Source organism: Bombus vancouverensis, chromosome 1, assembly GCF_051014615.1.
Source record: "Bombus vancouverensis nearcticus chromosome 1, iyBomVanc1_principal, whole genome shotgun sequence".
NCBI lineage: Eukaryota > Metazoa > Arthropoda > Insecta > Hymenoptera > Apidae > Bombus > Bombus vancouverensis.
In genome coordinates, this window is record NC_134911.1 from 23266933 (window position 1) to 23294583 (window position 27651).

At 34.5% G+C, this 27651-nt stretch overlaps 1 protein-coding gene across 5 annotated transcripts in view; it reads right to left on the reverse strand.

Annotated features, from left to right (window-relative positions):
• Positions 1-27651, reverse strand: part of Nmdar2 (glutamate ionotropic receptor NMDA type subunit 2) — a 260929-nt gene that overhangs the window by 176504 nt on the left and 56774 nt on the right. For all 5 annotated transcript variants that reach the window (XM_033339196.2, XM_033339193.2, XM_033339194.2 and 2 more), the window contains exons 2-3: positions 7549-8050; positions 2118-2289 (exon numbers count right to left, since the gene is read on the reverse strand). In XM_033339196.2, coding sequence (XP_033195087.1) covers positions 2118-2289; positions 7549-7851 — 475 coding nt within the window. In that variant the 5' untranslated portion in view covers positions 7852-8050. The remainder of the gene's footprint in view (positions 1-2117; positions 2290-7548; positions 8051-27651) is intronic.

Below are 27651 nucleotides of genomic sequence, written 5' to 3' on the forward strand. Positions count from 1 at the left end.
AGATGGGGCTGAGAGATGTTTAGAGATTAGGTCACATCAAGGAGCTTCGTGTAGATGTGATTTGCTATTTTTTTTTTTTAATTATTTAATTTATACTTTACAATTTGCCCAGCTGGACATTTGGTAAATTTTTCTAACTTAATTGCAAAATAGCTTTATTGATGTCAGTGGGGTGTCTTCTTTTTAATCTTCTTGCTATTCTGGGAAATATTTTATCTCTATTCAGTGAAAATAATGTAGCATCGAAAGGTCCAGTGCAATTGTTTCGTGTTCAGTTTCTTGTGATAGAAATATTCGATCGAAAAGTTCCAATTCTAACGTCTCTGCTAATTTCCGGCGATATTGGTTGCACAGGATAGATTCTACGGTTAATTGAGTAACTTGCGAGTTTTTTACATTTCACCATGGAGGATCAAAGAACCTGTGTTAAATTTTCCGCAACGAATAAAATTAAACATAGCAAAGTCTCCAATAGTCCAAGCGAGCTACAAACAAAAAGTATCACGTCAGGTTAAATAAAAATTCCTTTTTTTGACCACCACGTGCTTCATCTATTGCCATGGTTTGCTACAGCGAATAAGAAATGTTACTTGTGGAGAAATAGCTGATGAAGACTGCACCACCATGTAACATTTAAGAAGGAAAGAAGTTTTGTAGTATTTTTCATAGAAGATTTGAAAATAGAGAATATTGCAAAACATTTGCAAATTTGTATCTTTGAAATATTATAATAAAAATTCGCGTTTGTATATTTAATGTCTGGCATGTAACTTTTATTATCAATGTAAATTTACTTTAACAATAATCTTGCGTTCGATAGCATTATGCACAAGGATACGTATGATCATATTGATGATATGAAATTGCAAGCTTAATGTTCTTTAATCATAATTACCAGATAAATCTTTTCCATCTGAACATTAATACCACGTTCGCAAAGGTTCAAGGAGAATTAAATTGACATAGTCGAAACTTCGAGGCGAAGAGGTTATTCCTTCGCTTTTTCATCTTTCCAATTATGCAGGTAAGAGAAACGAACAGACCTGGATTATGGGGTGAAGTAGTGTTTGCGGAACGATTTTATCAACTTTGAAGATACGTTTCTCTTTATTTCATAGCTGAAATTCCTTCACCGTGCTCTAATCTGACGAATAGAATTAATTGAAACACTCGGAGAATTCTTAATTCATTGTCGGTTTGTTTCATTCTCGTTAGTCAGACTATTGAGGGGACAATAAGATAGCGAAATAAAGGGGATGGAGTCGTCGAAGGTAAAGGGAAACCTTTCTACATGGTCTCGCCCTAATGGCCACGAAGAACACCGTGCCAGGCGCAAACGAACCATCGAGTTACAAAACACAGTATTCTCATCACGAAATCTTCTACCGAGATAGAAGAGCTTCAGACCTGTCATCGAGTTCGCAAAAATTGAGACTAATAGCAGGATAAAGTTTCATTTGTGAGCTTCTCAGAAGACACACTAATCAACTTCGTGTTTCGTTAAGGGCCCAATCCCATCACCCAGATATGTGATTAGAGTCTAACTTCTTACAGAACAAATAATATACTTTCATATGTCCGTTTATTGTAAGAAAGTAACATAAATGATGGTAAATTTTCAGGCAAATTTTAAAGACAGGATAACGCCGTTTTGTAGTATCGTCACTTTCTTTTACTTTTCAATTGAAATAATTTTCGCAGTGGATTAATTCACATTTATGTGACTGTATATGTAGTATCGTTTATTAGCTCGTAATTAAGATTTCAAAATAAATAGTTAATTGACCTTAGCGTTTGTAATAGAAAAGTTCTTTCAATGTATTTTTATACGATCCTGCGTGAAACGTTAACTGAACTGTTCACAAGCCACGTTGATCAACTTCATAAATTGAAAAGCGGAAAAAAGTGACGTGACAAACATGAACGACATTGACAAGAAACGGAGAAATTGATAAATTGATAAAAAATGAAGTTGGTCAGTTTATATTCTGAGAGACTTCGCTATAAGTATAGTTGATCGCCTTGTTTTCGAACTAACTGGAAGACTAATTTTATCTTATTTTAATTATATCCTATGCGATAGAGAAAAATGTAGAGGAACAAAGAAGATGACTTACCAGTGGGACTCGGCGTCAGGGACTTCATGCCTACTTTCACGTGGATGTCGTACTGCTCGAAAAGTTTCAATTTCGGTCCTCTCGAGCTCTTCTGCAACATGTTAATAGATGAAGTCACTGCCTTCGTATATTCTCTGACAGCGAAGGACTTGTGCGGAACCATCATGCCCACCTGTTACATGAGAAAACACGAGTTAGTGAAACACGAGTCGAAAGCGGAACCGACGCTTAAAAATTTGTATCTCTATTGGGACACTTTAAACATCATTAAAGAGTTGTCGTTTATTTCAGAAATTAATCACACATTTATACTTTCCATACTAGTCACTGGAAATAAAATTTCTATTTCACTTTTGCTGAGACTCAATCACGAATTTAATTATTCAAAAACTGTATAAATAATTTACCGTTTTCAGAACATCCAGTCGTTCTCGTTTTAAATATCGCGATGTAAATTTTAATAATAAACTATTCGCTCCTTTTTTATTTTATAGAAGTTGAGACTTGCTATAAAATTCACATTAGGAACCAGATGAAATATTTTAATTAGAAGTAATTTCGCGTTGCGAAATACATTGGCTATTACTTTAAATATCGCGATTGTAAATTCAATAAGAAATTATTAATTATTGTCTTAGTATACTAGAAGGAGTTGAAACTTGTTATTAGAAATATATTAGAAAGCTCGTACAATTTTAATTAGAAGAAAGTAACGTTATTATAGTAATAAAGTAGTCGTTTAATGTATTATATCGTTTTCAGAACTGTTATCTAAATGTAAGAAGCGTGATATAATAGAACAGGCAAGTATTACGCATTCAAACAGACGAAAAAGTGCATCCAGGGTAGAGTGTTCACTTTGTTACGACGAGAATGGATCAGCGCGCACCTGTTGCGCAAATCGATCGCGCCAGATGAATGGTACGTAGGCAGAGAACGGACAGTAAGTTACATTTCTGCCTATCACTTTGCAAACTTTTCTCGATCGTACCATTGGCTACGTCTGAAATCGTTTAGAAGACACGAATGTTGTTAGTTTAAGACGGAAAATGATTTTCTTTTTCGTTTTAAAGATACCTATGATCTTTTTCGTAGCTTTTATGTATAGTAGAAAAAACGACGAATTATATTGTTCTATAAAATAAGACTTTTCTTTCCGAATTATATAACAACCATAAGGATTTATCAGTCATTTTTCTATCTTTTATATGACAAAAAAAAAACGATTTAAGAACGTGTAAGGGTTGCTCGATTATAAATCGATTCGAACTTATTTGTAATTAGTACTTTGCATTATTATCTAATTCGTTAAGATTAGAAATTTGAAGGGGAAAGGGAGAAAGGACTTTTGGGAGAAGAGAAGAAAAAGACTTGAGAAAGAAAGAGGAAGGAGAAAAATAACAAGAAATAGTTTCAAGTTTCAAATTGAATAAGATTCGAGGTCTATGTGTTCACGAAGAAATATCACAAATTTCATCGTATCTTCGAAAGTTCTGCTAATTTTTGATATTCATAGATTCAGAATGTATAACGACGACTTCATCCGATATTATAATCTCAAATCCGTAAACTATTCGACGATCGCTTTAGCTCCGTTTTAGAAGTTGAAAACGCCGAGTGAACTATAATTGAGACATACTTTCGAAAAGTTCGCAGTTCTTCGAGAAGAAGGAACATCCTTCTCTTTTTGCGCTACTCCTGCCTGAAATATATGTTTAATTAGAAATGTAAATCATCCTGCCTTTACAATTAGACATCGCGACCCAGTTCTCTACGCGGAGCGTGCCGCCATAATTGCCGCCGTTTTCGCGGCAGTTTAACTTAATGCTTTAAAAATTGGGTTCCCTTTTCCCGCTTTCCCCTATCTACTCGTTTTGCTCTTCTGTTCGTTCGTTTCTCTCGCTGTTAAATTTCAGTTACTTTTTTTTTTCATCGCCTTTCACTTCATTTTTTTTTCCCGAGCCCTTCCTTCCCATTCCATTCCTCAAACCTTAATTTTGCCCCTCTTTGTCACGTTTTTATTGCATTCGCTGATGTCTTTTTCCTTTCCCCTGGATTTTTCATTTTATACATGTTGCGTCATTTTCTGTCTACTCGCGTCTCGAATTTTCTCATTTTCATGTTTTTTTCTCTTTCATATCGTACAAACCCATTTACCCTCCTGGTTTTTGCTAATATGTCTCGGTGCTCAAGTCTGTTCCTCGTTTATTACGAGTACCAACACGGCTGTAGCATAATTTATACGTTTCACTAAGTTCATTTTATCCCGTGAAATTGAATTTAACATTACTTTTAAGGACGAGTTCTCGACAAATAAAATTCCCCAACAAGGTAAATTCGGAGATAGATAGCCAGTTTTTAAAACTAATTTGAGAAACGAATCTCGAATGTGGCATAAGATTCGTTTGAAAACTAAAACAGAATAAACTAAGAATTGAAATCTATGAGATACCTAGGCTGAAGAATAGAGGAAAGTTTAGAATCGATACCCTATGAATTTTAACATTCTTTATACTAGAAATGTGTCACGATATTGCCAACAATTTTTTATTCTATGTCATACATGTATTATATTTGCATTCTGTAAAATTATCCTGTCTTTTTATATTCCCTATTTTACAAACTTTCTCTCGCGCACCACTGTATACCCTCTTGAAAAACTAAACTTCAACAATTTCAACTTCTCATTATTTATAGCTCCGTTAAAAAGATTATTTTCCTATCAGAATTTAACCATCCATTGCCGTATCTTTCTGTACCATCTATTCGAAGAAATACACAGTAGCATCTCAGCGAGAAATCTTCCATCATTTCGTAGATGTAGTTCTAAGAATAAAATCGCCGTAGATGACGAGAACCGTTCCCATAGCGATCTCGACGTTAATTGTTGTCTGGCAGTGAAAAGTGTGCATTACGATGATTAAACGTCAGTTGGAGGACTGATCGAGAGCGATAGATCGTGCCGTCGAAAATGGAGAGTAATGGCGACCGCCGCGTGGGACGGAATAATTACTCGAGGGAGTCCGGCAGGCTTTTCCGTGGCGCGTTTAAAGCGATTATCTTGGCGAGTTATACTTGGCGGAAGAAGTTCGTAATTACCGCGGGGATAGTATTTCAGCCAGCAGCCGTTCAGAAAGAAAGAGAGAGAGAGAGAGTGAGAGAAAGGCCAATTGAAAAAAAGCTTCGCGCGAACCGGCTGTCATTGCCGCGTAATTAGCGGACAACGTGACGACGATTATTCTTCGGAGATTCAATTAATTCTCTGAATTTTCCCTATTCTGGGAAAATGGTGTGAAAGTGTCACAATTTTCTTACCATTATAGTATGAAAGAAGAACTAGAATCTTCGTTCTTTCAGTTAATCTTTTACGATTCTGTATGATTTGAGTTAAATGTGTATCTTTAGAATTCTCTGTTTCGTTCCTTTATAAATATATTATCGTATAGAAAATGATCGTGGAAGCAATTGTTAATGTGTAGACTGATTTAAATAAAAAATTCTAGTAAACTGCAACGTTCTTTCTGTCGTAGATTAACAAACTTTTAATCGTAGAGGATTACATAACAAAATATCGATAGAATATCGTTATTGTTAATAGTTTATCAACTTGTTTCAAACGATGAAACGAAACATTGTCGGAGAAAAAATCTATACTTAAATCTGAATCTACTCGTATTTTATATAGAGAGTTTTATAGGTGGGATCCGTCTTAAACTTAGGGAAAGCACATCAACATCTTCTAAAATTAAGGAGATTTCTTTTATGTCCATTTTATTTCGAGTGGTTTCGAAGCGAAGGGCCCAATGATACCATTAAACTTCGAAAGTTTCAACTTCCAAGAGAAATTTCATCCCGTAACAGTAATATCAGCGAATTAAAGGAGAAGTTCGTTCTGATCATTTTCGAGTAGGTGCATTACTGTGGAAGAGCAAGATATACCCACTATCTTCAACTAAAAGCTATCTTCTCGAAACTGGTTACATGTTACGGAAATATCCTACCTATAAATACGATCGTTCGATTCAAGAGAATCCTCCGGCGAACTCATTGTTTATTAAATAAGATCGGTCCGTCTTGGACGACAAGACGCCATACTGGCGAAGGTAGGACAAATCCTGCAGAGAAATTTTCTTAGTATCTGGGAACGTTGAATTTTTTATCGATCCCTCTTCAAAAAGGGACTGAAGTCGTTTCGAGACTCGAACGAAGAAAGTCAAAGAAAAAAAGAGGAAATCGCTTTTAGCCTGGGAAAGATCCGTCTTCAGATAGGAATTCTAGCTGTGGAATGTTGTCCTGATTACTGCTGTTCAAACTATTGGTAGAAGAAAATTATCGGGAATACCAGAGAAGGAGCAGAAACATACGAAGGAACGGGGTCATCTAATTTCATCGTTCCAAGCGTCCTTCTTCGATTTCTGGAGCTAAGAACGCGCGAATGAAACGGGTGGTAATATAATTGCTCGTTCTTCACGAGATTCGTCGTAACAAAGAGCGACATTACAGGAAGATGCACATTAATAAATGCGAAGATCAAGCTACATATCTCTAGGGTAACATTTATCAGTATTTTTCAAATGTATAGTGATAAAGAATAACGTTCGAAATAAAATTTGTTCAACTTGTTTGCGGGTTAACGTTTTCTAGTGTTTCTCAAATCTAAAACTACTGAGATATCTTCCTTCAAAAAATGTGACATCTGACGTATTACATTTCGATGAGAATAACTTTCAAGCCATGCTTTGATTTGTTCTCCCTGTAAAGTGATAGAAAAAGTAATCAGTTCCAAAGGTATTTATTCTACAAATTAACCGCGTCGTCGTCATACATCAAGCTTGAGCGAAGAATCGTGTTTTCACGGATGGTGAGAATCTCTTTAAGAAAATAGGAATTCTAGAACATCTCGACTCAAAGCGTTCCTATATAACTACTTCCTTTACCAGTTACGTTGCCAGTCATATTCAAAGGAGTTTCAATTTCCAGATTATTCCAAGTTAAATTTCTATCCCTCTATCATCGCTCTAATCTAAAAGCTAATCTAAAACTCGGAACACTTCGAATATAATAAATTCTCTCCAGACATATGCGCTTCGTTTGTTTCTATTCAGAGACTAGATCAGCAAAAATAAAATAATTATTAAAATCTCGTACAGCGAAGCTGAAAGGAAGCGTTTCATTCAGAGCTATTTCAGCTTAACGCGATAAACCAGATACCGTAAAGTTTCATCTCGCGTTAGTCTCTGTTGCCTCCTCCCCTAATTTCCTTAAATCTCTAAATGAACGTTGGAACACTAATGATCCCATTCGCTTGCAGCGTCGGTGTCAAAATTTGCGCGTCTATGATTACGATCCACGGTAAGCAGATTCCAACTGTGATAACAGCGTCTAACGTTCCAACGATCGAGAAAATTTTCATTCGTGAAATGCTACTTACTCTCAAGGTGTTGGAGTTGTTCCTGTCAGCGGAGTGTGGCGCGATGGTGACTTTCGGTATGGATGGCGGCGTGGTGCTAGTAGTCGTGGTAAACGGTCTCTGCCTCGTAGAATTTGGGAATCTCGCGTCGCCAAGTCTTACACCCGAGTGACCTCGTCCACCGGACAGTCCGGTGCCTTTCGCGTGTGTTCCGCGATCGCTGGTGCCGATTTGAATGCCACTGCCACCCCTCGTCACGCCACTACTCTGGAGGCTACCAGCCACCGGCAGAAGTGACACCAACGCGAACAGAAGCCACCTCATTTTTTCGCCACGTTTTCGGAATGCTTGTTAAGGGCTCGAGCCAGCCCTTTCGTGGGTCTGTCGTCCAGTTGCCTCGCTGCTATCACACGCCCTGCTTCCATTCAGGAAGGTGGATAGCTCAGTCACGACGTGATGTCGTTCTCGCGTCCGACTGGGCATTTCTAACCTTTCCACGAACCCTCATCGTGTGCTCGAGACCCTGAAACGGAGATTATCAGGGTTAGAGGTTAACTTTTGGTCCAAAGGATAAAAGTATCGAATATAGCGTGAACAACATATTGGATCGAATAGACGTAACAGACGTAAATGCACGAGTAAATGATCGTTACTGACACGGTGAAACGTATTTAGTATAAATTTGTTAATATGCAAATGTTAGACCTTCTTTCGGCCATAACTGTATTTTGGGATTAGAGCTATAGTGGTCTTGAATGGATACTTTCGAAACAATTTGTGAAAAATATATGTATAAATGATATTTGAGCGTTAAATATTCGTGTTGCTGTTTAGCAATATGTTGAAAATGACAACGTGAGTTCGTGCTCGCCATCCATATGCAGATGCGTTAGTTATAAGAAATATTATAGTAATTAGAGGATAATCCTAGTTAGATAGATTTAATCGATGGGCTTAAGATGTCTTTTCGTTTTTATCCCTAGTTTTTGTAAGCGCGTGCAATAAAGGTTTTTTTGGCTCAGAACGGTGTGATAGATTTATCCATTCAATAAAATAATAACTATCCTGATCTTACCTCTGTGTATAGAAATAACAACACAATATTTTTTCTGCAATTCGCGAGGCACCTTAAGTAATAATCTTACAAGGCTAACATTAATCCTTCATATTTAAAAAGTTCGAATAGTAGGATGACAAACAAAATTCTTTGAATAAATCAAATATTTCTTTGCAATGTACATTTCAATTTCATCTCGCATTTCACTGTGCTCATTTGCAATTTTGCATTTTTTAAGAGTAGTTTTTATTTAGTAGATTTGCTTCGTCTTAATTTACCAGTTAAATATCGTTATCCGCTTGTCTGCTCGAGGGAAAGAAATTACATTACGCTGAAGGGATATACGGATTGGCACGTTCGATACTAATTAATTGCTTCGCATGAACGTAACTGGTGTTATTAAATTTTCATCATCGATGAAGCGATAGCACCATTATACAATAATACGAAATTCGTAACACGGATTTTGACGCGTAAAAGGGTATGAAAGTGCCGCGGAAAATTGCCTTGTAAATTCTAATGTAGTCGCGTGACTATCGAGTATCGTATATTCCGATGAATTTTGTGATGAATAGGAATTACAAATAATTATCGCAATGCAACGATTTCGAACGATACATACGCTTGCTATATCACTTACTTCTATAAAGTTTTATCACGTAATTTTGACGATTTTACAAATCTTATTCTCCCAATTTTTAGATAGTATAATAATAAATAGACTGCCGATGTTTATGTAGATTCATATTGTAATAAACGCGATTCAGGAAATGCTTTATCTACCGGATATTAAAGTAAGTATTATACTTTGGATATTCTACGTATTTTTGCACATTATGTGCATTTTTGGCAATCTTGAATTTTTCATAAATGCATAACAATCCTCGATACAGCAATAAAATTTGTTATTATTGCCATATTATCTAATACGGTCGTTTCTAGCGTTGCAATTTATTATGATCGATTGTGTTTATTGCAATAAATCGCGATTTTCTAAATCTGTTCCGCGTGTACATTTTTTTAAGAAGACGACAAACATGTAACAAATGTCGGTGGTCGTTCAAAGAAATTAATGAACAGAGTATAGTGGCTAGAATATTAATTGCCAACAGAGAGGGCCAACTTGTGCTTTAAACGCGAAGCTCGCAAAGTGGATTTTTTGAATAATGATTCGCAAGATAAATGTTGAAGAAACTCTTGTGCATCGGTTCGGGCAATTTGTTAGCGTGAAAAAATGAGCGCTTCTTTAAATATGTATTTGAATCTAATACACGAGAGAGCTATGCTAATGTAGAGCCAATTACCTGTGGTCGCTTTTATTGTCTTGAATAATTTGACCATTATAGACGCAGATTTTAGAAGTAAATGTTGCGATGTTGCAAATGTGACAAATTTTATAAATACAAAAATGTAAGGAATATGATATACCCCTTAAATAACAAATTCACGTGTATACAATCTTCGTTCGTGAAACTTTTGATTGTTTTTTTTTTTTGGTATTTTATATTTATATGCTGCTTTATTGTCTGATATCATTTTAAATATTATCATATCGAAAGTGCATGAACGAAAACATGATAAATATAAAAATGTTTCATTAACGAAACTTTTGACTGCTTTTAATATTCCATGTATGAAATGTAATATTTTAACAATATCAAATATTTTTTTTTATCACAATCTTGCCAAGTGCTCGTAAGACGTGATTTTATTGTTCTTTCAACTTGAAGTATTCACAGTGCTTGGCTTTCACAAAGCACTGGATGCCCTTAAGAACGTACTCCACACGTGCAGTCATTGAAGGTACTCATTCTGAAGCACCCACGTTTCCAAGAACTTTATTTTCCAAACAATTCATCCCTTTTTAATATGCGGAACCCTTTTGCAATTGCATTTGGGACAAAAAATCTATTGTATGAAAAGTAGATATACTTACACCTTTAGCATTATTTAAATATATATATATATATATATATATATATATATATATATATATATAAAGCAGTGCCCCGTATAGAATTACGATTAGAGCAAGATTTAATTTAATTTTTAGATTTTAGGTTGTCACGAATCCTAGTCGGGTTTCTAGTTTTCGCGTCGGTTTTTCCTCTTCAAGCTCCTTTTGCTGTTTGTTTCAAACATTGTGCAAACGCACACCAAAATTTGACGATGAATAAATTGTAGATTTTTTTGCGTAAAAGGAGGGTGGATGGATCGCGGTTAGGGTGGGCCTTCTTCATTCGCAACACCTTCTCGCGGTGAGATCCGGACAATTAGTATTATTTGATACATAATTCCTAATGGTATCAACTATACAACAAAGTAATTAACTACATAATCGGTATAACGATTAATTACATGGCAAGTAATATGACCTAATTGGCTACTACCATGACTAGGTATTCATATCAATGCATCTATGGTATAATATTAGAGAAATATAATTCAGATATAATTTAAAAGCATAACCAATAATACTTTACTTTTGTAACAAGTAACTTTTGGTACTTAATAAAATATAAATAAGAATGGGGTATTCTAGAATTAAATAACTCCGTACAAAGCATCGTAGCTGTCGTTACCAATTGAGGATTAAGATCTTAAACCTAAGTATGTGTATAGCTTCATCAGGACCAGAAACGCTAAGTACGTTGAAGAACGGCACACAGAAACCGAGATTGCGGTGGTGGCTCTCTTGAAATTGCACATCAAACGCTAGTTATGGCGAAACAATTCGTTTGCCGCTTTACGATAATTATCCTGATGGTACGTAGCCGACGTTTGTAACTCGTGTGTGATTAATTCACGCGTGCGCACGTTGCAAGAGATATTTGAGCAAGATTGCAGCTCTGGAGCTTTTTGCTGCGATAACACGAGCCATTTTCAACGTATTACTGTAATTTTTGCTCTCGAGCTGCCGTATTTGCGTTTCACGAATGCGAGAAGTTCTGTGTAAACAATAATCCACAGAATAATACTTTAACGTGATTATCTTTCAGCTTATTTTACGCGACTAATCCTATTACGGCGTGAAACTCGAACTGATCATTGCAATATGAAAATATTACAACGCGAAATCTTGTCCTTTATTTTATTCGAAATGATGCGTGTAAAATTACAAGCTTCGTGCGTTACATTCTGTCAAACTGGGATGACGCGTTAAAGATGGAAACCAAAAGGCTTAGTTACGAACGCGATATGAGAAGAATCTAGCGAATTTTCAACGGAGACGCGTGATATTCGATGATTCGATATGCAAATGTATTCTCGATTTTTATCTGACCCAGTTATGCGTTTCATGCAAGTGTCTCGGATATTCGGGAGAAAATATCTCAGTGCGGTTATAGAAAAATGAAAATTAATCCTTGGTTTTGTGACCAGTATTAAGTATTTCAAGTACTTGAATTATCACCTGCTGGCCGAAAATTGCTTTTCCATGTATGTTTGACAACAGACACACACAGACGAGATAAAAATACGAAGCTCATACAGACTATATTCGAGGAAGAGAATATCAATTTTATGGGACTTCAAGTTTAAAATTAAATATTTCAATTCTACATTTTTTAACTTTTCCTTTTTCTCGTCCTCGTCATTTCGAGCTTCTTTTTCTTTCTCTTGTGGTTTTTTGTTTTCTTCCTTCCTTTGCGATTCCTAATTTTCTCTATTTTCTTGGATCCTTGGATTTTAAAGTTTTATGTCAGACTGAAGTAGTTCAAAGTATTTCTCCTTCTTTTTTTATGCATTCAATTTCTGAAGCGAAACAGCTTTTTAGTGTCTCTTTCAGTCGAGAATAAGATACTTATGGTGCATGGTTTAAAAATATAACTATAATACATTATACAGGTTGTCGTCTATAAAAATTATATAATTATGCAACACACGCATCTAGTTATTACAAAACATGGCACATTGCTAGTAACTTCGTGATTTAATATGTAAGGTGGTTGCCTAAAGGCGAACACTCACTATTAGCCTTAATCAAGCCTTTAGGGGACGTTAGTACACTATATCAACTCTCGATAGACGCCTATAGAGACTGTTACTACTCAAAGGGTTAATAGTGCTATAACATGTACACGAAATATCAAAGTCAGTCAATATCAATTAATATTATTACAGCCACTATCGGGACAATTTACAAAATAATATGATATTAGCTTTATCTTCTATCGATATTCCGTGAATTTCAAAACTTTACAAAAAAGTAAATGAATTTTTATATAGACTTTTAATATCTTTTATATATATTTATTTTTATCGAATAAAAAGGAAGAATGCTCGATTGTTGTATGGAATGTTGTTGTATTTGGAATATGTCTCGAATCGTGTCGTGTCGTAGTCGATATGTGTCGAAGGATCGCAGGTTGTATTCTAGTCACGACAAGCAGACACGAGTCACGCGGAATTTTCATTGTTCCCGAACGTCGAAGTTGCCGCGTTAAAAGCGCCAGTTGCTTGCCTCGTGTCGCGTTCGCGTTCATTTACGCGCATCAGTATCATTTAATATGAAATGTACGGTCTATCGAACTATTCCCGAGATGTAGAACTCACCGTAATTTCTCGTAAACGCGTAGAAGCGCCACGAAACAAATGGATCAAATTTCGTTAACGAGAACTACGATCCAGCTGCTCGAAGCACGTTTAATTTTATTTGTCAGGGCTCTGACTACAAGTGACTAAATGTAAAACCCACAAGACTATAAGGTAATGGTGATTAATTGAGTGGTGAAACTAACATGTTATTTTTAAGGCGACGAGTTTGAAACATATAACACAATATAGCCTGGCTATACAACGAAAAAACCTTTTTAACGTTAAAACTTTGATGTCGTAAAGAACGATGCCAATGCTGAATGTGAAATATTCTTGATAAAATTTTCAGACTTGCATGAACCAGATCTCAACTTTACCTGAATTCTTGCTCAGAATTCTACAATTCGAACACCCCATCCACGTTAAGAATATTCGGAGCAATTTTTCTACGGTTATAATATCTGTAAGACTAAAAAGAAAATACCCCACTGACCTCACTAAAAAAATAAAAAAGTCAAACTCGAAAATGGTATCTCGCTGAGGGTAGCCATTCGCGTGTTATTTAACAATTAAATTAGAAAATTTTACCAAATGGACAATTTTACCAGCCGGACAAATTGTAAAGTACAATTTAAATAATAAAAAGATAATATCTGTGAGAAACTATAACAATTTTAAGAGTAACTCGATTGTAATATTTTGCTAGAAGGCCGTAAAGAAACTCATACAATACGACCAAACAGTTTCAAAAGAATATATTTCTTTTCTGTAAGAAAAGGACACAATTTGAAATTGCTTATGCTTAAATATCCAGATTAAATTTCCTGTACTTTCCTCAATTTATAAATTATTATTAAAATATAATTATATTATAATATAATTATTATATTAAAGTAGCAGAAGAGAAACAGAAGATTATTTCGTAGAAGGAAATAATCAAGTACTCTTGATGAAATTTTTGTTGCACGATGAATTCAATTAAAAACGTCTCGGCGGTAGATGCACACGGTCCTTTCGCTAAATTCTAGGTGCTTGCACGAGATTGCAAGTTGAAGATCTCTCGAGATTGTTTCAAGTTTGCTCGTTGCGACGGTTGCGTGAATAATTCTTGTTCTCGGACAACGAATATCTCCTTGCTTTTCCGTGGTGGAACAAAAGGCTAGCAGCTCGCATTCAAACCTCGCGAGATCCTTCCGACGTGTTGGAAAATGATATTCTCTGTGTCGATAGTTGCAGTCGAGTAGTAAACTTCCCGTGGTCGCTGAATTAGGGGGATAATTAGCTTCCAGCGTGAATTTCGTCTGCTTAGTAATATTTCAAACACGTGTTCTTGTACCATTGTCAGAAGAGACGAAGTTAGATGTGCAGAGAAGCGTTACTTGTGTCAGTTGTAAATTGTAATAGTTCGGTGAATTCTCGTTGCTTGACAAAGCTTGTGTTACAGGTAAGCTTTAATTGATATTCCATAGACAACGTCAATTGCCAAGTCGCTAATGAAAAATATTCTACGAGCCAACGAGTTTCTTTTCGACGATATGTTTCTCGATTTACACTTCACCGTGATGCAATTGGGTTGTAAATAATTTTTAGCAACGGTAGAACTAAATTTTTTTTAGAATTAGCGAGTTTTGTTAGAGAATTTTGTGAGAATATTTCATAAAAGAAATTGTAAGGCTTAATAATCTTTTTCTCTTAATATTAATTTATTAAGATCTATTAATTCAAATGATTTAATAATTTATTACACGATTTCGAAATAAATAAAATTGAATATAGGGAAACTTACACGCAGATAAAAATACAATTTTTGAATCTTATTTAAATTTTATAGAGAAAATCATCTACATTTCTGAACAACTTAAAAATCTAGAGAAGTAACGGAGAAATAACATCAAGAGTAAAACACCGAGAAGAGAATTTCAAAAATTTGAGATTGGACGGCTACGAAGCAAAGAGCGCCTCCATCAACGAAGATATAATAAGCCTTAACACATGAGAATTCGTTGGACAGAATCTGTGATGTCTACATAATGACCTTAGAGTTCCTCAGGTATTCTGGAATTCTAAATGGCTTTTGTCAGAAATCTGATAATGGCAATTTCATGTGAGTTGAGCAGCAAAGTTGTACGTGAATGTGACACGTTATACGCGAACCAAACATTGTCCGGGTACAGTAACCAGCTGTATGATGCCCTAAATTGAAGCATCTAGCAAAGCTTAAGCCAGTAAGTAAGTCAGCAATACTATGGCTCGTTTCAGAGTTCTCTCCATTTCCAGTACAGATTGAAGCAAAGTTGTGATAATGTGACATAGAACCCTGATACGTCTGTCATCTCAAATTTGTTGAATTTCTATTAATTTGGTCGTCAATTTTCTGAAATACCTAAATTTTTAACATAACGTAATTTTAGGGTATCGTCGTATTATTCAGATGTTATTACTGTGTCAATTTATATTTTCTTGCTATTTTTTAATATAATAAATATACAATAAAATCGATTTTTGGCATCGAAATAATTCAAGAAGTTTCTATATACAAATGTTGATTCAGATCTGTCTTTCACGTTGTGTGGAATTTAATTTTGCGCTAGAAGCCACTTTACTCCGCTGTACGTACTTGGCCAAGTAGCAAGGAAAGCGCAATGACGTATCGCAGTGTCACTCGCCAAACAAAATTCCACAATGAAAGATGTTCAAGACATATATATAGGATACATTGCTGGTTATATCTTATTTAACATTTTATATTACAATACGTAAACTGCGAATGAATTAAAGATTTATAATAAAATAACTAGCAAATAGAATGAGAGAGAAACAAATTTCTTTATAGTAAATAAACAAACTCTTCGCTTCAGAAGATATTCTACGAATTAATTAAGGTTTATGATACGACTATTATTACATGGGTACTAGTTCCCATTCATCATTCTATAAATTATCAACTCTCTGACTCACCCAAAAGCTCTTGAAATTCTCGTCGCTACGCCATCCATCAAGCTCGGAAACGGAAGACTTTGTCATTTCTCTGTTAAATTCGAATAGCAATTTACGCCTAAACGTATCATTATTATCAGATTAATTCAACTTCCTGTCGCACAACATATTTGTCGACAACCTCAAACATTTGCCTTCGTGATACCGACATTTTACATTATATACCGACATTACACAATGCTGTCCACCTAGAACACACCATGTCAATATCCTCGCGTCGACGTAAATTTATTACGAAACACTGAAGAAGCAGTCACATCAGCCTAAGCTCCATTAGCTGTCTTATCAAAAGCGATTAAAACATATTCTATTGTACAAACTGTCCAATGTTCGAATGCGCTGATGAGACGCGTTAAGATGATTGAATTTGTAATGTGGACGAAATTATTTTCAGCAAAGTTATTTTCAGTAATTAAAAATTTTATGTCGCAATCCATTTGTATAGTTGGAACCAGAAGTCAGGGTCTATAAATTATTTTTGTAGCTTCAGAAACTTTGCATTTCACGCGAATTGCCAAGTTGAAAACTACTAAGCGGTCGACCGATACTTGCTATTTTCGTTATTTATTAGCATAATTATTAATTAGCATAAGCAATAATAATATCATTATTTACATAAAGCTTTCTTTTAAGATGACAGACATCTGAATTAATTTTTCCTAAATTATTTTAAATTTTCAAAGTAATTATAAATTATCTGTTCGTAGTAATATGTGAATTTATCGCTTCCAAAAATTAGTTTACCTCTTTTTTCCAAACAATGTAGGCTCGCTCTTTGTCACGTAACTGTAAAAATAGGGCACAGCGATTCTCGTTACTAACCAAAAGTCATAACAGTAAATCAAGTCATATAGCACTGCTTGACGAGATATATCGATACGAAATGATTGAGTCGAAATCACGGTACCTGACATCTGCATACTCAACAGCGAATGGATATGTCATGGTAAACCCATGACATGGGACACAAGTAATTGCAGGACACATAATCCGTACCCCCTTAAGCCTAGTTTCTCAGGTGACGTGCTGACTATCCTGCTAACGTCTCAATTATCAAGGTAGGTGAAACGTTCCTTATTCTAGGACGATTGTCTAGGTTCTGAGACGTTCAACGATTTCTTATTCGTAACTTCATCTACTTTCGCAATTTATAGCGACATGAGCATATTATAGTGTGTGACAAATGTGAATTAGATTGCCAAGTGAAGTGGTGGAGTGCTGAATGTTCTGCAGATGTGAGATGGATGATGACAGTTTGTAAACCGAGCCAAGGAGATTGAATGTTCGTGTTAGAGCATCGATCGTAATTCATCTGCGATTTTAAGAATGCACGTGAATATTAAATGTATGGGTGCTATATAGAAATATGAATGCACATGGCAAAAACGTAACGTTTGGGAAGAAAGAGAGAGAGCCATTAGAATTGGAAACTTAATGTTGAGTCTTGGAAGAGAATTACATGTCGTTCTCACTGCATTTACTTTCTAGATTTTTTATTATAAAGCTGTTATTTTATTCAGGTCATATGTGTCTTATACAAAATATTAAATAAAGTAGAATTTGTTCGACTTTTCTAATAAATATGATAAGTAAGTGTGCTAATATTTTTGGCCAGCAGCGCATATATCTAATTGTTCATTTAAAATTCTATTTCATTTGCTCGATCTATGTTCCTACGCTGTAAATCAACGCTAGCTCGGAAAGATAAGATATCTACACAAAAGATCACTCCTCTACAACTACCTGGCAAAATATTAAGTCGATATACGTGACAGATATACGTATAGAAATTAATAATATTATGGAAATGTATATATTTAAACAAGACTCGTTTGTTATATGCTTTGACTGTTGCACATACAATTAGTTCAGGATCCATAAACCTTCTTGGAAGGAGTTTCGAGCGTGGCAAGCCAGTAACTCTCAGCGAGGTTGACGCGTGGTGTACGATAATTCTCGCACGATGAATTATTACTATCACTTCGTGGACGAACTCGCTGCAGCTCGCACGAGTGTCCGTTTATGCAGCCGCCTGGTGGCTGTCAGAAGGAATGTCGGAGAGAAATCGAATAACTGTGGCCAAGTGGCGAAGCAAACTTTTCCATCGGATTATTACAGGATTACGATAGATATCTCTAGCAGCTGGAACTGTCAAACTTGAATAGTGCATTTTGGTCTTTTTTCTTCTATGTAATTACTAGTAACGTTTCAATACCTTTGGAAAAGTTCATTTCGACTTTTATTGAGATTAAAATACGATTACACATACATCATCGTTCGTAAGTATTAAAGCTTCGAAGAAAATGGAAATCTGATAATAGAATAATAATATTACCTGGTTTGGAATCTTGAAACAATTTCATTGGCTAATACAAAGCTGACAAATGACAGAATTAAACTATTCCCTTCTCCCTACCTCCATTTTTAATCACTGATTCAACTAATTTTAGTGTTTGTATTAGATTTCCTATCGCACTTGTTGTTCTTCGATTTCAGACATTATGTTATCATGTAACGCGTGTAGAATTTTTCAATGAGAATCGGATCAAAGTTTGTAAACATAGAAATATTAATTCACCATTTTTCTATAAATTTGTTCAATATTCTTAAAAATTCTTTTGCTCATTATCCTAAATGAATACGTTTTTCATACCGTAGGTCAATTATTACGTTTTATGTGAGGGTTTATAAGATCAGTAGGTGCTCCAGGTGTATTTATGAACAGAGATGTGGCTATTTTATTTCCGTCGTGCAATTTTAATTAAAATTACGTATAATATTTATATGTAGGTTCTTATAATTTTCTTGGACCCAAGTTAAAGATTGATTATCCCGGTGTTAAGCATTAGTATAAGAAAACGACTGCAGTTTTTAGTTTATTTAATTTCATCGGGGTTGACTGGTACATTTCTGTGCCGCGATACGTTTTCCGTTGTCGTATTTTTGTAACGGACGATTCTTTTTCTCTTTCTCTCTCCTCACGCCCTTTCACCAGTTTCCGGAGTTCCTTTGTTTTTCCTGTCGTCAAGAAGCAACACATATTGCTCACATGCGTTTACCAGGGAAGAAATTGCTATACGGTTGTGCGGCTATTTTTAAAGGATGCGACTTTTTCACGAAGCCAACGCTGAATAAAATTGTAATGCCTGCGTTCTGTGGAAAATGGAAAGGATGATTCGTTGGATATTTCAGGGACGTGAGTTTGATAGGTGAAATACAAGATTGAATAATCATAATCATATTGTAATAATAATAGGGAAATATGTAGTTGTAACCACGGTTAACTCATCAAATATGAAACAGAATAGTCGTAATTACATTTAATAACAAAATAATTATACGAAGATACAGTACCCTCATTTGTCTCAATAATCGTTACAGTTCCTCTCATAAACTCTGGATGTTTATAAAAATTGTTTTAACTAGAAACTGTTAAAGAAACCCTTTAAATATTATAACGAACACTCTACTTTGAATATTCTATTCTACATATCCTCGCATTGCGTACATTTTTACAGATATAAATATCCCATAAATGTACAAACAAAAAATATGTATTTTGAACTTGCTATGATGCTAACGTTTTTAATCAAAGACAATACCATTAAAAACATCTGTACCGACGTTAAAATCAAATTACTCTGAACGAAAGCATCTGTTCCGATATTAAAATTAAATTACTCCGAACGAAAATATTTTTATGAGCCGGATCGATAAAGCTAATCTATGATTAATTAAATTAGGTGATTCATTCGACGTAGTTAGCGCATGAACAGTCTTGTAGCAATGATTAACTACCGCGAACAGGTGGTACATATTATGCGAGCGATAATAGTCATCAAATTTTCAAGGCTCGACTGATTCATGATCGTTCTTACGGCTATTTCGGGAACATTAAGCAATAATTAAGTGCGATATCGATTAGCAATGCTCGATATCGGCTCGTTGGCGTGCAGTGGCGATTAATTCGATTGGCCGTGACCAGCGTAATTGACGGTATTGAATTTCGATCGATCGGCAATATGATAAATGCAAATTATACGAAGTTGCCCACATATTCAATTTTAAATACAGAATTATATTCCCGCAGAAAAATCTATGACAATGATATCTCACTGACGAGATAAAATCGTTGGTATTGTTTTTCAACGAAACGATACATCAATCAAGATACGACCTTTTTTGTTTGACTAAGTGAATAATATTCGAAACTTTTCGCCTATAATTCCGATTCAGTTTCTCGTGTAGATTTTCAAATATTTTCCCATCAAAGTACGTGCAAAGGACGTTTATTGCAGTAACATCGATAACTCTTTCTATTATTTTTCTTTTATCGAACTCTATCATCGCGATGTTTCTCCCATTTTCCTTTGTTTAAATTCAGTTTATTTGCTACTCAAAAGGGATCAATTTTGTTTATTTACACGCGAATTAAATTGTAATTTAAGCTTTATACGAATAAAAATGAGCTTGAAATTAATTAAAAATTGAAATAAACATCACGACAAAGTAACGCAATGTTTTAAATTTAGAGAATCAATGACGATAGAAAGAAGTTATCTGAAAATAATAAATCCAATTTTAAATAGAAAAGATTGAGAAGGAATTAAAAGAAGCAGTTAAATTATTCTTTCACCCAGGATATATTTGTTGCGTTAAAGCAATTCAGCTTGATTACTTCTCCTTAGTTCATTCTTTTTCCCCTCTTTAGCCGTGCAAATGTCATTCGAGCCAGCGAATTCAAATATTTACTTGCAACTCCTTGCCACAGGACGATTAACCATGGAAGCCGCTAAACCCTCGACCTTTCTTCGCTTCGGCACTTCGTTCGTTTGCATAAACCGCACGTTCCATGAACTTATCAATATGTATAGCACATATTGCCATAAAAGTTCCAACAGCTAATATATATACCAGTCTGATATACCAGTTCTGGTACAAAAATAACTTTGAGCAAGAGAAATTTTGAGGAAACGATATTTTCGGTATATCTGGCGAATTCATGGAAATTACGATTTTCAAAATTTAGTTAACGCGAAAAATGACATTTAGAAATTTTAAATTACGATGAAATAGTATAATTTGAAAAAAGTCTGTTTAGAATCTGTCGTTTAATTAAATTAAAGAAATATAATATAATATAATATAAATTATAAGCAAAAAGATTTTATTTTTGGATTAAATGAATAATTATTTGTATTTGAAATAAATTTTTACATTTTTATTTTGTTTTAACTATACTCTAATAATAACGTTATAAAAGTACTGTTACAAAAGTAAGAATACTAATTATCATTGATTTAATACAATATTTCTATATTACTTTGTAATTTATGAAAGAAACTCTAATATTACAAATTCTAAGAAATCTCCCATAAATTCTCTCGGAGAGAAATATCACAAAACGAATTTGCTATTTAATTCACTAACATTTCTTTACAACTTCATTTCCAGTTACTTACTAAACTTAATCATTATTTTCCGAGTACTAGCAAATTTTCTTTAGATTCTCACAGTAAAACATAGAAGAACGATAAAGCAATATTTTAAACGCTCATCCACTTTCATCTCCGAAAAAGATATACACGGCCAAGATTATTTTACTTCGCGGCGTTTTAATTACCCCGCAAGTTTCCAAAAGGGGAAGGTATATAAAGTAAGGTGGTGAAAAAGATTCGCTAAAAGATGTTTAAATTGGAAGGTGTTCAACAGAAGAGGAAACTGTACATATATTTTATTTCCCAATACTTCTTAGAAGGAAACATCGCCAAAGGTTACGTTAATCGATGTTCTGATCGATGTTTCTCTCATGATCAATGTTCCATTCCATTCAAATGTTCATACGTATGTTTTTTTTTTCCTATCGACAAAAACTACCGCGATATATATGGCAGAAATCTCTTCAGTTTCTCGAGTACCGCAAGAGGTTAGCAAGATAATCAAGAAACATCATCCAAGTGGAAGACCGCATCTTTCTTTGCCGCGTTAAAGTAACCGACTCATATTTCTTTAGCTTTTTTAGCGTGTTAAACTTCAAGAAAGTGAAGCGCAAGCTCACAGGGCGGCAGATCGTGGTAAACCGAACATCCTCTATCGTGAATTCCTGCGGCTCCTCGGAATCTCAGAAGCCCCGAAACCCTGAAGCCTCTATTAAACAGGACTGATCACTTTCAGGTCTAATAGAGTACCTATGAATTAATTAATGAGCATGATATGCATGGAATTTATAAACGGATCGGACAGCAAAGGATGAAGCTTCTAATCGATTTGTGGCATGACAAACTCTCTATCAGCGTCAAAGATCGTTTATTTGAATAATTAGCGATTGTTTCATCGATGAAATTGAAATTTATGATATTTAGAATTAATCGACTGTACGCACCTAACGCGTTCATTTATTCCGGTAGAAACATTGTGGTGTAATATAATGGATCTATTCCTGTTATTAATAATCGAATTTACGTTGAAATTGCTAACATTCTGTTTATTTAGTTTATTTATCATCGTATTAGAATCTATAATTAAGCGCCGAATAAACTTCGAGTATTTTGGTTGCCGTACTACTCGCCAGAGTGAGCACTCACTTATTCTATTTACTCGTTTAGTCCTATGCGCTAGTTTAATTATCTGACTAAGCATTGTTATATTCCACATTGCGACTGCGCTACTCTATCATACTTGCGCGTACGTACCTAAGGTCTTGTTCTATTTGTCTGACCACACGGAGGGCTATTCTACTTAGATCTCAAGTGCAGATTATCAACTAACTAGTGAAATTACATAGTTGTTCATCCTCTACTGCCTGATGGTTTCTACTTGAACGACATTAACGAGCAATTATATGTTCAAATTATTTTTTTTCTTTTTGACGAATTTGTATTATATCATACTACTTTGTATACGTATGTTATATACTTTGAATTATATTACAGTATTTTTGTCAAATTTTGTAAATACAAGTTTCATTAAATATGTAATTTACATTTAAATTTTCTATTTAATTGATCTGGCGTTCAATGAAAGTGTTTTGCTTTTAATTTTCCTCATGCAGAGCGAAACTAATTAGGGACTATGGTAATTATACGTGGATTTAATGAAAGTTTTGGCAGATTGGTTGGCAATATGTGGCAACTTGTTACACAGATATTTCCAAGGGGTTTCGATTGAGAGTAAACATGTTATCCGATTATAGTTTCCGCCTTGATTAAACCTCTAACGTAATGAAGATGTTAATTAACCTTGTTACTGGCAACAGCAATCAATAACCAGATCTACTACTTTCTTCTGATACCGAACAAAGTCAATCTTATCTGATACCGAACAATCTTTGGAAATAACATGGTAATGACATGGTATCAACCGATGAAATCTTCTTATCACGAACAATGAAAGAAGAATTGAAGAAAAAATGCATTGTTAGAAAATAACATAAGAGATTCATCATTTGCTTAGAATTGTTATATTTTGTCAATAAATTGTCATATCGATGGAGAAATAGGGGACACATTAAGAAAAATATATAAAGTTATTATTCCTAAGGTATTATTTACATAAAATATTTACCTACGTGTTACGTTTACACATAGAAATGTGATTATTGTTCAAATAATGTAATGAAATAGTATAAACAAATACTATTACTCGACTCACTGATCATTTCCCTTTTCATCGATAAATAATTAAAAGTAACTTGACATTAGAACTACCGATAGTTAACACGAAGCTATTTCTACCAAAACCAGTCAAAACGACTTACTATTTTTTTACAGAAGGAATTCCATGTTATGTAGTAGATTTTTGGTATTATTAATCCACCTGGGATCCCCGAATGAGGGTTGACACATTCATGAAATTATAGAGCCAGTCATTTTGACTGATGTGGTATTCCTGATAACTGATATCATCATATTGAATGATACGCAGTGACAATTTTAAAAACGTGTGGGAAGTTGTACAAAACGAGGAAACTGGTTAATTGGGATTCGATAAACAGATTGCAGGATCCTTTTACACTTTGACAAATACCAGTCATTTCGACCGGCATTGGTATAAGTAGCCTTGATACAAAATTATTTTCAGTTTGAATACATAAAAAACAAAATTAAATTCATTATATTATTCTTTTAATTATCGTTGCGAAAGTCATTACATCATTGCGGACAAAGAATATAACATGAAGTAGGAATTTTAAAATAAAATTGTAAAACCAGTCAATTTGACCGGTGTGACAGTTCTAGTGTCATTCGACCATAGACTCATCAGTCGATTTCATTATCAGCGACGATCACAGTGGAGGAAAAACAATAGGCAGAAATTCACCCCTTTAGCCACGCATTCGAATATCACGAATCGAGAGATGGATCTGTGTAGTTTACCAGGCCGTTTGGATGGATAGAGGAGAAACGGTTACCAGCCGTAGAATGCAGAGCTATTTCGAGAATGAAATACCTGAAATTCTTCCCAGAAGGAGAGGAGCACCACAAGAGAACGATCGAGCGATCCGAAACTAACGCGTTCTGTTTATGAGCTCGTATTTTCATATCGCCTATTTTTCTCATTCAGAATGGACTGCCAATTATATTTTTACTCCGATTATAGGTTTTGAAAAATTCCTGTGGTGATTTAGTTCTTGTTTTTCTTTTCGTAAATGACTGTTTGGAGATTTGAAGCTTGATTATCGTCGTTATAATTTCTAGAATGCGAAACTTGTTCAATTTTATGGATTATATCATCGTTATAAAATTGTAAATTATATTAATGGTTATTATTCTTTAATATTCAAATTTTTTGATTCAAAAAGACTCTCCATATCTCTCCACAAGTATAGCAAATTATATTTATTTTATAGAATTGAGTCCATTGAAACCAGCGAAATTTATTGGATTCTTTAAATAGTTTTAAATATTTCGTCTGTTAATAAAAGATATTTCAGCAAATAGCTTAAAGACACGTTGAATATTGAAATAAAAATATTAATGAATAACGCTGAATTTTTAAAAGGTTAGAACATTAAAAAGGTTCTTGGTAAGTAAAATAAATCCAGGGTTATTACGGTGTTAGCAAAAAGTAGGGTGCCACGGAGGTTCATAATAGGATTATAATCTAGATTATTATAATAGGATTATATGTAAATTTCGGAGCACTCCTTACCAGATTTCGGTGTATAAAGGAATTTTGTATAATTTCTAAGAAATTTCCACTGATAAGTTGGAATTGATTTCTATTCTACTACTAAACCGTAAAATATAGTAATTTCAATTTACATTTTATATATTATATAAATAAATTGATAATGATAATTACATTCATACGTAATTAAATCATTACGTATTATTATTAGTCATATTCGCTACATTTATATCAAATCCGATTAATTTTAACGTAACATACTCGTTACATAATGTCATTTCACACTAACCAAGCTATGACTTCCATTTCCTATAAACATCCTCAACTATTAACACAAAACATTAATTTACCAAACTATTCAAAAGTAAATATTATTAAATCAGAATGTAAATCGATTACAAATTTGACGAACGTCAAAGGATTGAAGTAAACAAAGGTAATAAAGTTATTAATTGAGTAGAGTGCGCTAAAGAACAGCCTTTTTCGTCTCTTTCGCACAGCGTAAACAACGTTAATTATTTTAATACAGCGTGGGAACGACTAAAGAACGAGCAACGTTTATTCACGTGTTCGTACAAAGTAGCGGAATGAAAATTGCTAGAGGCGTGCTTTCATTTTCCCAATTTCTGATATTGAGCTCTCGGTTGCTTTATAGCAGGGATAACTGCGTTTACCAGAAATTCGGTAGCCTCGAATAACGCGAACATGCCGCGTTAATCGTCAAAGGAGCTCACAACACATTGCAGAGAACGTTTCCTCTACCGCTTAAACACCAATCGAATTGAATAATATCGATACAGATATTGCGTTTCTTCGTGAATTTATCGAGTCATTCCGGAAATGCATCTTGCCACATCATTACACGAATTAATTTTCTTCTGCGCGACAAACACGACGGAAATGTAGCTGAGCTTTTGTTCCAAACAATGTCTGGACCTCGAAAATAGGAAATTGAGAATAGAAGACGATAAACGAATAGACGAAATAGAGTTCTTGTGAATCTTGAAAGTTTCGAACGTTGCATTTCCAATATCTTGATTCTGAAACCTATCGACAAATTTGTATAATTTGAATTTCAAACATTTCGAAATTTCAATACTTTGTAATTCTCCAAACTGTAAACCATCGATTTTCAAGTTTAAAAAATGTAAACCTTTGGAACTGTGGATCTTTAAATTTTTGAAACACCGAGTTCCCAAATTTTCAAATCTTCGTTGTTACTCAGATATCGTAACTTGGAATTTTTGATTCCCAGGCTTTTTAAAATTTGGCACTTCGAAATATCGAATTTTTAAATCTGGAAAGATCCTCCGAGGTACCAGAAATATTTCAGACTGAATTTGTTTTACATGACACTATATGCACGGTAATTTGCATAAAAATTACATTCACGGTAGGTAGTAGGAACTGAAAGCTCAGATGCTTTTCATAATTTTTAAAGAATACAGTACAGAATAAAACTGTAAACGCTAAAACACAGAATTTTTTACGAATAATTTTCCTGGTTTGTGTTACTTCATTATACGAATAAACACAACGATTAAATGTATCTACCACTTTCCTGTACCGATATGCCTAATTAAACAAATATACAGTTTGTATTCACCAGAATATTCCTAAGAATTCCTAATAATATTCTCTGCTCAGTGTTTTCCACAATGGCCGATTGTTTGTTAGGACAGTCACGTACCAAGATAAGCTAATTAAGCTCTAAAAAGGGAATTCGCTGCCACGTGAAATATTCCAGCGAAGCAATCTTCGTCAAAGAAATTTCATCCATTTATGCAAATGAATCTAGATTTGAAACAACGTAGTTGTCAATGGTGGCTCTATTTTTAATAACTTTCAAACGTTTTATACGTTTCTTTCACTTTGCCACTTTATCGGTCTATTTTCTAAAAGTACGGTGCCTTCCTTTGAGGGAAACGAACAACGAGTCGAACCGCGGAAAGAAGCAAGGAAATGAAAGTGAAAAAAAAGGATCGAAGGGCATAAAAAAGGATGGTAGGGAGAGCCGAGCAAAAAGTAAGCAAGAAGTGGGGGTAGCGAAATTGGAAAAGGAAGAAAGAAAAAGGGAGATAACATTATTTTACTAGAAAAGGATAGAGGGAAATGAAGGCTGAGAAGAAAATCTTTCGAATGAAAGGAAGCTTCGTTCTGAAGCTTTAAGATCTGTCAATAGGGCTACATATGGACTTACTCTCGATATGAGAATAAAGAAATTGCCTATAGAAGTAGAGGATGAAACATAGGAAATAAATGGAGCTTGGACAGAAAAATGACGGAAATACAGGTAATAAGAACAAGAAATAAAGAGAATTTCTCCTTACTCGAATAAATCTCTCGAGAATTAAAGCTTTGTCGATCGGAGGAAGACGCGAATACTTTCTATCGAAAATACTGTC